The sequence below is a fragment of the Ovis canadensis genome, chromosome 11 (assembly GCF_042477335.2).
Source record: "Ovis canadensis isolate MfBH-ARS-UI-01 breed Bighorn chromosome 11, ARS-UI_OviCan_v2, whole genome shotgun sequence".
NCBI classification, from domain to species: Eukaryota; Metazoa; Chordata; class Mammalia; order Artiodactyla; family Bovidae; genus Ovis; species Ovis canadensis.
In genome coordinates, this window is record NC_091255.1 from 44,127,466 (window position 1) to 44,141,505 (window position 14,040).

Below are 14,040 nucleotides of genomic sequence, written 5' to 3' on the forward strand. Positions count from 1 at the left end.
CGCTAAGAATAAGCCCAGGTCCCCTGCACTGGAAGCTCAGATTCTTAGCCACTGGAGCATCAGGGAAGTCCCCTTAGATAGTTCTTAGGATAGCTCTAAAATATGAAGTTGTTTACTTGTTTATTTTGTTTCTCTCCACTAAGAATGTAAAATTCATGGGGTTTATTTACTGCCATGCCCCTAGCACTTAGAAAAGGTGCCTAGCACATAGTGGTCTCTCAGAACATGTTTGTCAAAGGAATTATTTGTTTTAGATGTTAGATAGATTCTTTTGATATAACGTAAATGGTCTGTTTCTCAGCTCTAGTAGGTAGAGGCATTTAGAATCATTTCATTGATCTTTGAAATGTGCTCAAAACAGTAAGAAGTAAATAAATATTTTGTAGCTTTGCTCCCACTGCAAAGTATTTTTAACAGTAGGCCTAACTTTACATTTTTTCCATTCTCTGACTAGTTATAAACTGATTAACAGATGGATTTGAACAGGGGAGTTGTGTCCTCCCTAGGGATACTAAGGTAGGTGTTCCCAAGAGAGGTTTCTAAAATAAAATCCAGTTTGTTTCTACTGTGGACATGGAGCCAGTAAATGAGATAAGGGCTTAATAGGACTTCCACTGGTGGTCCAGGGGTTAAGAATCCACCAACCAGTGCAGGGGAAATGGATTAGACTCCTGGTTTGGGAAGATTCCACATGCTGTGGGGCGGCTAAGCCTGGAGGTCATGCGCCGCAACTACTGAAGCCTGTGCGCTCTAGAGCCCATGCTCTACAACAAGAGAAGCCACCACAGCGAGACACCTGCACACTGCAATTAGGGAGTAGCCCCTGCTTGCTGCAACTGGAGAAAGCCCACGTGTAGCAGCAGAGACCCAGTGCAGCCTCTCCCCCCCACCCCAAAAGGGACAAGTTTGTGAAATATGTCTCATAGTCAGGACATATTTTACTGTTTACTCAAGTCTTTGTTATTAGTCAGATGTCTTTCTCTAACTTTGCAAAAGCCTGGGTCTGGAGCTCACGTGTGGATTGCACTGAACAAACACACTAGCCTTGGTTTCCGTGTCTGACAGCAGTGGGACTAGGCCATCTCTGTTGGCATGTGTTTTCCAACGGTCTGCTGACCTAGCTCTATTAAGAGTATGCTCGTAATATTGATTTTACTAGCACATTTTTGTGTGTGTGAAATAAGGTTAAGGTGAAAATGTTGTGTGAGAAGACCAGGGAAACCATGGCAGAAGAATGACCGTAAAGGAAATTTGCCCATGATTATAAATTTATGGACCTTTTTTGTTGCTTTATTGCAGATTTCTCACTGTGAGAGAGTTATAGTCAACAAGGTTATATCTTCAGGTATACTATACCATTTAATATAAGGAACTTGAGCATCTGTAGATTTTGGTATCCACAGGGAGTTCTGTAACAATCCCCTGCAGATAACAGGAGATAACTGTAATGGAATATCTGCCAAGACCAGTGCACCTAGAAAAAGATACATGTTGTTCTTAAAAAACTTAAACGTATTTGTACATATTTATTCCTTTTATTGTATTTTTGTTGGGAAAATCAACACAGAAACAAATAAATGAAAGCATGGAATTTCAGGTAGTGTTACGCACTGTTTTTATAAAACAAAGTAAGGGGCTAGAGAATAGTAGTAAGAAGGGATAGTTAAGGAATTTCTCTTGGAAGTGGTGACTTGTGCCCTGAAAAGAAGATGTTCGGGTGCATGGAAAGGTCCAGAGGAATATGTGTTTCAGGATGGTCAAATAGCATCTGTAAAGACCTCAAGGTAGGGACAGACTTTAGCATGTTTGAAGAATGTGGTTTTTTTTTTCAGTTCATCCTATTCCTCTGAGACTTTCATTCTACTTACTGCACCAGTGTGCCTTTTTTTTACAATTATCCAAAATATCCATCTTTCTAAACATGAAAAATTCCCATTCCCTTGCCACACTGTAGCAGCATTTGATACATTTGAATACTCTCTGCTTCTTGAAATGCCTTTTTTCACTTTCACTTTCACCAGGATGCTTCTCCCCACCCCCTCTCCACTCCCCTCAACCCCTCAGTCTCTGGTATTCTTCCCGGGTGCTTTTCCTTTGCTGATTTTGGACTTCTAGATGTTGGAGTTCTCCAGGGCTTAACGCTCAGCCCTCTGCTCTACTTGATCTAGGTAACTGAAGTCTCATGTCTGTACGTGCCATCCACCCAGCAGCTGTCACAGATTTTACTCTTTGGCCTTTTCCCAACTCCACACGTTTGCATCCAGTTGCTTTCTTTATAGCTTGCCCACATACACATTTGTATCCTGCTTAGGTTAACCACCAGTAGTACTCTGTCAAGGCCAATCTGAATGCCACAGCTTACATTGAAGCTTCACCTGACACCTTTTCGATGGTCCTCAAATCTAGTTTAGAGATCAGTTTAAAGCTGAAAGCAGAAGAGTATTATACTGTATCACTAACAGAAATTTTTTATTGGGGGGCTTCTGGTAAAATTGGTAAAAAGAAACTTCTTATGTTAAATGACATTTTCTGTTGAAAATGTATTATAAAAATGCTAAGGCTGGGGGCTTCCCTGGTGGCTCCGTGGTTCAGGCCTAATTGGAGATGTGGATGGAGGAGCAGATATACTAGGTAAAATAGTTTATCTGAAGTAGTATAATACTGTTTTAAAAATTGATTTTTAAAATGACTTAACCAAACATTTCTTTAAAATGTCCCTAACTGGGACTTCCCTGGTGGCTCAGTGGTAAAGAATCTGCCTGCCAATGCAGGTGACGTGGGTCTGATCCCTGATCTGGGGAGATCCCACGTGCTGTGGAGCATCTGAGCCTGTGTGCCACAACTGCTGAGCCTGTGCTCTAGAGCCCAGGAACCATAGCTGCTGAGCCCACGTGCCACAGCTTCTGATGCCCTTGCCCCCTAGAGTCCGTGCTCTACAGCAAGAGACGCCACCACAGTGAGAATCCTGCGCACTGAAACTAGAGGGTAGCCCTTGCTTGCTGCAACTGGAGAAAAGCCCGGATAGTTGTGAAGACTCAGCAAAGTCCAAAAATCATAAGTAAATAAATAAAAGTTAAAAAGCTAAGGCTGAAAATGGTCAAAAATGTTAGGGTAAGGTTGTTCCTCCAACTGAATTATATTCATGAAAAAAGGACATAGTATGTAGGTTACTCAAGAAGTAAGTAGTTGTGGTTGGAGGAAAGTAAAAGGGTATCTTGAGTTGCAGGGTAAAGGAAAAGTACTCTTAGGGTGGGACATTCATGGTGATGCTTGATCAGGGCTCTGTCACTCAAACAGGCCTCTTGCTATAGGGTTGATGGCCAGTCCTAGTGTCTGAGTGATTTCCTGGGTCCAGCAAAGGGATCAGATTTCCAGACTCATTTTCCACTCTACCTTCATTGGCCAAGCAGCTGCCAAGAACAGAGGCCACCTCTCCTAATACCTGGCAAAATAAAGGCAGTATTGCCTCACAAATTGATTGCTTCTCTGAGGTACCCACCAGTGTATTTGGGCAGAAGCTTTGAGAACAAGTTGAGGAGGGACTGTCCTTCTGTGTATTAGACTGGAGAGATTCCACAAAAGAAATCTGCATGTCATGAAGGAAGCAATGATTCAGGTAGATGAAGTAGCTGCTGAGATTACTAGGAAGCTAGAAACAGGAGAAGAAACACTTGAATAAGGAAAAGAAAAGGGTGGCTGTGATTGCCCTGGCATCTTCAAAAAACAGTAGTGCCCCGGAGGAATGAGGAGATAAGTAAAAGACCCCAAAAGAAGAAAAAGCAAAAGCCTGAGGAGGCTCCTTGGGAGAATGGAGAATATCCATCTTATCACCTCCAAACCCAAGAAAAAGAAATCTTTTTTCCAAGGAGGAGCTAGTTAGTGGCAGTATTGAAGAGACAGCTGGCTGTAGAAGTCTTTCCAAGTTTTCCCAAAGGAGAATCAGTTAATGACCCTGAAGAGTCAGGAAACAAGAGGGTCCCCAAAGAAAAAGAGGAAATTCTCTTCCAAGGCGGACCCAGTCAGCAGTGGACTTTAAGAGGCTTCTGTTAGCAATAACAGAAAGTGAAAGTCGCTCAGTCCTGTCCAACTCTTTGCGACCCCACGGACTATACAGTCCATCAAATTCTCCAGGCCAGAATACCGGAGTGGATAGCCTTTTCCTTCTCCAGGGGATCTTCCCAACCCTGGGCCTGAACCCAGGTCTCTCCCGCATTGCAGGCAGATACTTTACCAGCTGAGCCACAAGGGAAGCCCAAGAATACTGGAGTGGGTAGCCTATCCCTTCTCCAGTAGATCGTCCTGATCCAGGAATTGAACCAGGGTCTCCTACCTTGCAGGTAGATTCTTTACCAACTGAGCTATCAGGGAAGCAAAAATGGTGGCTCCAAGAAAAAGGAAAACTCCAAAAACTATCCCAGAAAAATTAGAGTGGACATTTTCCTAGTGAGGCATAACTTGCAGAGATATTTCCCTACACATCCTCTAGAGCCCTATAAAATTAGAAACAAACCACCACCAACAAAAATGGGACAGACTGGGTTGTTTGTGTGCTTAGAAGAAGAGTCCAATGTAAAAAGAAATTGAAAACAAGGGAATGAAGGAAGATGAGTGATACATCAGAATTGCAGAGGAAGGGCCAGGGGAAAGGGATCACATATACCAACTGCCATTAAAATCTACTTTACTGATAGAACACCTCACTTTGTCCTAATCTCTTGCCATTACAAGCAATGCTGAGTTGAATAAACCTTGTACATAATTTTGTGCTGGTATTTATAGTTCCCATAAGTGGGATTGCTGAATCAAAGCCCATATTTCAGATTTTGCTAGATATCACCAAATTGCCTGCCAAAGGGATGGTAGCCATTTGTGTTCTCACAAGCTGTGTTGTGTGAGTTCTTCATTGCTTTATAAGTTTAGAGTTCAGATATCTCTCCCTTGTGCCCATATATAGAAAGAGAACAAAACGTTTTAAATATTTAAAATACGCTATACATAAAATTGTCACAGTTTTTAGACCTTGGTTGGTATCACTTTGGCAGTGATTTCATAGATTCCATCCAGTTTGACATGTACGCATATGTATGTGTATATATATACAGCTGGTGTATATATATGCACCTGCACATGCCTATAGACGTGTGAATGTGCAAGTATGTATATATATTCCAAAAAGGTTATTAGTTTTTCATTTTAAGAGTCTCCTAGGTTGTTGGTTATTAGTAGAATGTGACTTTTAAAACTGAGAAAAAACAATTTTAGCTAAAAGCAATTGGGTTGGTACCTACTTAGGAAAGTTTTAAAGAGTTCTTTTAAAACTGCATGACTTGAAATACTTCAGTGGAGCTGCTGTGAGAAGGTCTTGTTAGCAGGGTTTGGTATATAAAGCCAGTGGTCAATGCGTGCTGCATTCTTCAGAGGATGTGCTTAGCATGCAAAACGGAAAATGCCTGAACAGAGCCAGCATTCTTGTTTAGAAGAATTTTCCATCCTCCTCCATTTATGTTTAGTTGTTCCTATTTCTTGAGTTTTCCCAAGTTTGAATCTTTGTAGTAGTTAAACCTTACTGTGTATCTTCTGTGATTAAAGATCCTGTCGTAAAATGCATGTATGATTTTACATTTCAAAACAGTTAATACTCTTGGTTGTTTTTTGTTTCTTTAACTTTTCTTTTTGAGACATTTTAGACTTAGAGAAAAGTTGCAAAAACAGTACAGAGGGAACGATACCTATCACCTGCCATCCACCAATATTAACTAACCACAATAAGATTATTAAAACTAAAAAAATAACATTGGTACAATACTATTAGCTGAACTACAGACTTTTATTCAGATTTTGCCAATTTTCCCACCAGTGTTCTTTTTTGGTTCCAGGATCCAGTCCAGGATCCCACATTGCGTTGAGTTATGTTGCCTCAGTCCCTTCTCAGTCTTTGCTTGCCTTTCATGACCTTCAAGCTGAAAGAATACTGGTTGGTTATTTTGTAGACGGTCTCTAAATTTGGGCTTCTCTGATGGTTTCTCATGGTTAGATTGAGGCTATATATTTTTAATAAGGTTGCTACAGAAGCAGCATGCTGTAATGGTGATGTTAACCTTGATTGCTTGGTTCATCTAGTGTATGTTGGATTTCTCCACTGTAAAGTTAGTTTTTCTCTTTATAATTTGATTAATAAATATCTTGGTGGATGTGTTTTGAGACTGTGCTGATATCCTGTTTCTCAAACTTTTGTTTACTGATTTTAGTACCCATCAGTGAATCTTAGCTACAATAATCATTATTGTGGTATTCTAATGCTTATTTTCTATTTTCTTCATTCTGCATTTATTAACTGGAATTCTTTGGGAAGGGAGAGCTACTCATTCCCTCTCTTCTTTCTTTCCTTGTTTGAACTAATAGATATTATTTTTTTCTGTAGGTTATCCAACACTGTTATGGTAAGTCCCGTACATATGAACAAGTTCCATTTTCAGAGCACGTTCCTAAGTCCAATTTGTAAGTCTGACAAAGTTAGCCTAGTTACCTAACACAACCAGTCAAATAGTACTGTGCTATAACAGGTTTATAATACTTTTCACACAAATAAAAACAAACAGAAAATAAAGAAAACTTTTTAATCTTACAGTACAGTACCTTTAAAAGTATAGTAGTACAACAGGCAAGAAGAGTTGCTGACTAGAGGAGGGAGAGAAGATGGGAGATGGTAGAGCTGAAAGATCGTCAGCAGTAGGAGACTCACAATTTCACTCATACTTGACATTGATAGAATGCACGTTCTCATTTTTGCAAGTTCGAAACTTGCAGTTTTGTGTGTAGGGTACTTACTGTATTTATTTTGTTGCTCAAATTGTTTCAGCTTAGGACATCAGGAGCTCTTTCAGGAGTCATCCTAATACCCTTTATGCCCATACTCTTCTGAGTCCTTCCTTCCTGACACCACCAGATGCTCCAGGCTCTTGTATTTTCCCTGTACCTGCTGTGCAATTGACTGCTTCTCAGAGAAACCCTGGTTCTATTTATTGGAGAAAATATTTAGGAACCAAGATCTAGGCACTAAATGTGCTTATGGATTGGAATGTGATTGCTTCTAGGCCCTTTCTTCCTTTGATCCTTATGTTGGGTTTTTCCATTGGTTTATATTATACATTACTTCCTTTGGATTTTTATATTAGTATTTACAGTAGAGTAAAATAAAAATTGAGTTTTAGGAAAAATGGATTGTTATAATATTTTATGTTTTGCTTGGGGATTATTATTAATAGTAAATAATTACTTAATACTCAAATTAAGACATTTATTAATAATTGAGGCTTATTTAATGTTATTAAATTATTGCTTATTAAAACTTATTTAATAAGTCTCTTAATCTGGCAAAGAAATCAGACAACCAAGTCCAGAAAGCAGTGAGACCCAAACAAGATGTCCCCAAAGAGACCTACACCAAGCCACAGTTAAAATGTCAGAAGATCCCACATGCCTCATGGCCAAAAGCCAGAGTATAAACAACAGAAGCGGGCTTCCTGGTGGCTCAGTGGTAAAGGATCTGCCTTCCAATGCAAGAGACACAGGTTCAATCCCTGAGCCAGGAAGATCCCACATGCTTTAGAGCAACTAAGCCCACATTCACTTGGCTTGTGCTCTAGAGCCCAGGAGCCGCAACTACTGAAGCCCATGTGCCCTGAAGCCCATGCCCCACAACAAGGGAGGCCACTGCAGTGAGAGGGCTGAGCATGGCAGCTAGAGGGTGGCCCCGACACGCCACAGCTGGAGAAAGCCCACACTGCACTGAAGACCCAGCATAGCCCCCCAAAAGAACTGTGATAGAGGGTTATCTTTTTTGTTTTTAGGGTGCTGACAAGATTCTGATTCCTGTTCTAAGTGCAGGTTACTCAGATGTATTCAGTTTGTGAAAATTGAGCTGTACACTTGTGATATGTGAACTTATTTGTACGGGTATTATGCTTCATTTTTTTACCAAAAAAATCTCTCCTTTAGTGTCTTTCTCCTCCCTCGAGGCAACTTCTGTAACCAGTTTCTTGTGTCCTTCCTGAGTTATTTTAAGCATATAAAAGCTTACATCTTTTTTTTCCCCACAAGTACCATATGAATCACAGTTCACTTTACTTTTTTTCTCCCTTTCCCTTTATATGTCTTGTGAATTGCTCAATTTCTGCTTTTTTTTTTTAAATTGGTCTGAGAGCATCCTCCAAGCTCTGAATTACAAAATTGGAGGTCTAAAAGAGAAGCAGTTCTCAAAGACATGCTGAATGACAGAGGTCTTAGATAAAAGAATACATGTTCTGTGGTACCAACTCTATGAAGTTTTATATAATGGAAAATGAATGTATGGTCAGGACAAAATTAGAACAGTGGTTGTCTCAGGTGGGCTGTGAGTGGGCTGACTAAGAAAGGGCCTGAGGGAAATATCTAGGATGATGGTAATGTACTGTGTTGGTGGGGGGTTGGGTTAGACGGATGGGTGCATTTGTCAACACTCAGCAAGATACACTCGCAGTTTGTGCTTTTTATGTAAGTGTAATTCAAAAATACGTGAAACAGATACTGAGCTCTAGTTGATGACGTGTGTGCTGAGATGTTTGGGGGTGAAGTGTATTGATGATGACAGTGTCTTTGAAATGCATCTTGGACTGGTAGAAAGATGGGCAGTTATGTGGTAAAGAGTAGTAAAGAATAGAATAGTGAAATGCTAATGGGTAGAAACTGGGTGATGAGTATGTGGGTGTTCACTGAAAAATTCTAAAAGTAAAATGTTGGGAGGAAAAGAGAAAGCAAGCAAGCTGGGTATTGCCTGGATAAAACGTGATTAACCATGTTAAAGTGTATAGTCAGGTGGCATTCAGAGCATTCTTAATGTTGTATAAACACCACCTCTCCCATTTCAAAGCTTCATCACCATTGAGACTTTGATTAAGGGTTACATTTATTCCTAAGTATTTTATTCTTTTTATGCTAGTGTAAATGGAGTTGTTTTCTTAATTATCTTCTTGGATTGTTCATTGCAACTGATTTTTGTGTGTTGATTTTGTATCTTGGAACTTTGCTGAATTCATTTATTAGCTTTAACTTTGTGTGTGTAATCTTCAGGGTTTTCTCGATATAAGATCATGTTGTCAGTGAATAGAGAGAATTTTACTTCTTCTTTTCTAGTCTGAACGCCTATTTCTTCTTCTTGTCTATTTGCTCTGCCTAGAACCTCTAATATAATATTTACTAGAAGTGGCAAAAGTGGACATTGTTCCTAATTCAAAGGGGAAACTTAGTCTTTCACCACTGAGTATGTTTTTAGCCGTGGGTTTTTCATATATGGCTTTCAGCATAGTGAGTTTCTTTCTGTTTCTCGTTCATTAAGTGTTTTTATTGTGAAAAGATGTGGAATTTTGTCATTCTGTTATTGCATCAATTGAGATGATTTGTTTTTTTTTTCCCTTCATTCTATTAAGGTGATATATCACATTGATTAATTTTTATCTGTTGACCCATTTTAAAATTCCAAGATTAAATCCCATTTGATCATAGTGTATAAACCTTTTAATGTACTGCTTTGGTTTGCTCGTGTTTCGTTCAGTACTTCTATGTCAGTAGTTGTAAAGGATATTTGTAATTTTCTTGTAGTGTCTTTGCCTGTCTTTGGTATCAGTGTAAAAGTTTTCAAAATATATGCTCGGATGCAAAAAAAAATGGATTATATTTTGTAATATTTTATGGTTTGCTTGGGACAGAGCATAAGAAGTATTATTTCATATTAATATTAAATAATTGTCATTTAATAATTCTCAAATTAAGATTTATTTAATAATTGAGACTTATTTATAAGTCTCAAAATACATCCACCAGTAATTGAATAATATTAAATAATGATACATGTTTATTACTTTTAGCTGCGCCGGGTCTTTGTTGCTGCCCTGGCTTTCTGTAGTTGTGGCAGGCATGGTAGTGCACAGGCTTCTTGTTGCCGTGGCTTCTCTAGTTGCGGATCAGTGGCTGTGGAGCATGGAGGCTCCGTAGTTGCAACACGGGCTCTAGAATGTGGGCTCAGTAGTTGTGGTGCATGGACTTAAGTTTCCCCATGGCATGTGGAATCGTCCCGAGTAGGGATCAAACCCGTGGCCCTTGCAGTGGCAGGCAGATTCTTAACTACTGCACCACCAGGGGAGTCCTGTAACTTTACTTGTTATTTACCAACTTTCCCACTCAAGTATATCCTTATTTGATAACTTCAAAAATCATCCACAGCTGACAATGGGGGTTTGAAGGGAAAACTGAATTAAGATTTACTCTTCTTAATATTTTGGTACTTTCCCATTCATTCATTCATTTTTATTGAGGTATACTGACAAAATTATAAGATTCATACTAAAAAGGGAAGGCCCTTTTAAACTCTTGCTTAGAAAATATGCAGTAGATTAGTTCTTTTTTATTGGGTGTTTATAAATAGGATTTTTCTCCTGCTCTTTTTGGCATATTTATTATGTTGTATGTTGACCAAGATGCTTGTGTATGTTGAGAATGAAAACTGGTAAAATTTGGTTGGTTAAAAATAACACTGTTAAAAATTATGATATTTAAAGCTTATATTTCTAATGTGGCTTCTTTTGAAGTAATTGGCACATGCATTTTTATTACTATTGATATTTAATGTTTAAACAAACTCTTAGGAAAAATAGCTTCAAGTATTTTCTGTTGAAGAAAAATTACTTTGCTTTTTACATTAAAAAACTTTGATACCTACTGGGTCATAAACAATGCCAGGTGCTAGAAATGTAAAGTTGATCTAGATCACATATTTTATTAAGGTTATATTAATAAGGTTTCACAATCAAATAATATAGAATCTAGAGTAAAAACTGTAAACTCCATTCCTTCACCTCAGTTATTGGTGTATCCTCAGTTGGTATATTCTTCATGCTCCTTTCTTCACATATGTACATGAAAAGTGAAAGTAAAAGTTGCTCAGTCGTGTCCGACTCTTTGTGACCCCATGGATTATACTGGAGTGGGTAGCCTTTCCCTTCTCCAGGGTATCTTCCCAACCCAGGGATCAAACCCAGGTTTCCCGCATTGCGGTCAGATTCTTTACCAGCTGAGCCACAAGGGAAGCCCAAAAATATGGGCGTGAGGAGCCTATCCCTTCTCCAGGAGATCTTCCCAGCCCAGGAATCAAACTGGGGTCTCCTGGATTGCAGGTGGATTCTTTACCCACTGACCTATGAGGGAAGTCCATATTGCACATAGATAATACATACTCATATATGTCTTTGTATGATAAATGAGTTTATACTCTTAAGTATTTCCTGCAGCTTTTTGTTTTCCATTTTGAAATACACATTCACAATCTTTTTGTTTTTATTTAGAGAGTTATTTACCTAGCTTTTGATGAAATGTTAGTTGAGAAGAGTTAAAGATGAGAATCCAAAATCAAAGCTCGTGTAAACAGATATTAAAGGAGATGCAGTCTGGTTTGTACAAAGTGAATCATGCTGCGGTATATTAAATGGAATGTCATCCAACCTTATAAAAATCTTGCCAGTTTTGATAACATGGATGGACCTAGAGGGCATTACGCCAAGTGGGAAAATCAGTCCGTGAAAGACAAATACCATGTGCCTTCTCTCATGCGTGGAGCCTAAAACACGAAGCAGAATGAACAAGCGTGAAACAGAAGCAGGCTCACAGGGACGGAGGGCAGACTGAAGTTGCTGGAAGGGAGTGGGGTGTGAGGAGACGAGTGAAACAGGTGAGGGAGGTGCAAAGCTACATTCATAGAATAAAGAAGTCAAAGGGATGTAATGAATAGCATAGGGAATACAGTCAATAATATTGCAATAACTTTGTATGGCAACAGTTGGTACTTAGACTTGGTGGTCATTTTCTAATGCCCAAAAATACCAAACCATTGTATTATACACATGAAACTAATATAATGTTGTAAGTCAGTTATGTTTCATCTAGAAAAAAAAGTGAATCTTTTCTTGTTCATCTGTACTTTTTTGGGTGGGAACAAGAGAGTGCAGCACAGCTGTATTTTAGACTTTCAAAAAGACTGATGGATTTCCAGACTAAGAATATTTAAAACTTGAAGTTGCTTTCTGTTTCAGAGAAACACTGTTGTCTCAAAGAGGGCAAATGTACAAGTAGAGAATATGAGTAAATAAATGTTTTTTGAGAAAGGATTTGAATCTTGGTCACCCTTTAATTGTTAGTGTTCTCTGTCAGTTTCAGAAATGATAGGGGGTGAGGCAGGGGGAAGAAGAGTGTGTTTAGCATTTCCAAGTATGCTAAATTGGAATATTTACTACATTAATTACTCAAGATGATTAGGATAAATTTCAGGAAGATTTCTCTTTTTTGGGGATTCCCTGGTAGCTCAGCTGGTAAAGAATCCACCTGAAATGCAGGAGACCCTGGTTCGATTCCTGGGTTGGGATGATCCGCTGGAGGAGGAATAGGCTACCCACCCCAGTATTCTTGGGCTTCCCTGGTGGCTCAGCTGGTAAAGAATCTGCCTGCAGTGCAGGAGACCTGGGTTCTATCCCTGAGTTGGGAAGATCCCCTGGAGAAGGGAGCTTATACCCACTCCACTATTATGGCCAGGAGAATTCCATGGACTGTGTAGTCCATGGGGTCACAAAGAGTCCCACACAACTGAGTGACTTTTGCTTCAGTTCAGCTGGGTCTTCGTTGCTGTGTGGGCTTTGCTTTAGTTGCAGCAAGCAGGGGCTAGTCATGGTGTGTGGGCTTCTCGTTGCGATGGCTTCTTCTGTTGCAGAGCATGGACTCTAGCGCACAGGTTCAGTAGTTGTAGCTTGGGCTTAGGTGCTCTGGGGCATGTGGGATCTTCCCCATCAGTCTCTCTTGCACTGGCAGGCAGATTCTTTACTGCTGAGCCACCAGGGAAGCCCTTATGAATAGAAAAAACGGGTAAGTGATAAACTGCTTATTGACAAAGTATAGGGTAAGATAAGACCCAGGTGGTGGCTTTTATGATATGGCTTTAAATAGAGATTTAAAGGAGGTGATTTTAAGTCAAAACAAAACCCCCAAACCCTCATTTGAACAAAGTAGAAAATAGAGATGGACCTTGTTATCCTGAGAGGTAGCATAAGCCAAAGATACTTAGACATATGCTGACACCTAGTAAATATATGAATTTTTTTTTCTCTTTTATAATCTTTCCCTATTCCCAGGTCAGAAGTAGCCTTGAACCTCTGAAGGCTATAGAACAGGAGGTGAGAATGGGCTTTCAAAACATTTTGCAAAAAGTAGATGAAAGTGATTAACTTTTGGTTACTTCCTCAACTGCCGCTCTCAAGATATCAAGTGCTCAGTTTGGAAGACTACTGATGTTATTCACTGAGTGAGTGAAAGTCGCTCAGTCATGTCTGATTCTTTGTGACCCCGTGGACTATACAGTCTATGGAATTCTTCAGGCCAGAATACTGGAGTGGGTAGCCTTTTCCTTTTCCAGGGGATCTTCCCCCGCAGGGATCAAACCCAGGTCTCCTGTTTTGCAGGCGGATTTTTTTTTTTACCAGCTGAGCCACCAAGGAAACCCACTGAAATGAAAAAAAAAATTATTTCTTCTATGGTGGTTGCTGGGGCTTTACTGTAATCTCTAAAGGAGAGAAAAGAATAAGTAAATCCTATGGAAGTTCAGCTTATTTCTCTTTATACAGCTCTGGGTAAGAAGACTTCTATGTTTGCACAAGTACCATCCTCGGGGCAGAATGTACACAACTTGAAAGTATCCTGGAGACAGCCTAGTAAGTCATTTTACCATGGGCTGCCTCTCTAGTTAAACAGATTTGTTTAGTGCCTGTCGGGGCACCATTCAGCAAACATCTTTTGAGAGCCTACTTCATGTCAGGCTTGATGTGCTAGGCACTGGGGATATAAGGACAAAATAAGACTGTGTCCTACCCACTAGATCAGGGTTAACCAGGGTAAGGCCATCACCTGGTTCATAATGGTGGAACCAGTATCATTTTCAGAAATATCTTCAGAAGTAGGTCATCTGTG

At 39.6% G+C, this 14,040-nt stretch overlaps 1 protein-coding gene and 1 non-coding gene across 12 annotated transcripts in view; both read left to right on the top strand.

Annotated features, from left to right (window-relative positions):
* The window catches only part of SPAG9 (sperm associated antigen 9), a 152,299-nt gene that overhangs the window by 80,872 nt on the left and 57,387 nt on the right, over positions 1-14,040 (top strand). Inside the window, exon 6 of one of the 11 annotated variants that reach the window (XM_069603662.1) lies at positions 13,209-13,250. The exons of the other annotated variants lie outside the window; for them this stretch is intronic. Coding sequence (XP_069459763.1) covers positions 13,209-13,250 — 42 coding nt within the window. The remainder of the gene's footprint in view (positions 1-13,208; positions 13,251-14,040) is intronic. 11 annotated transcript variants of the gene reach the window in all.
* Positions 3,257-3,343, top strand: LOC138415573 (small nucleolar RNA SNORD86). The gene has a single exon (XR_011247324.1). It is a non-coding gene; the product is annotated as a small nucleolar RNA SNORD86 (small nucleolar RNA).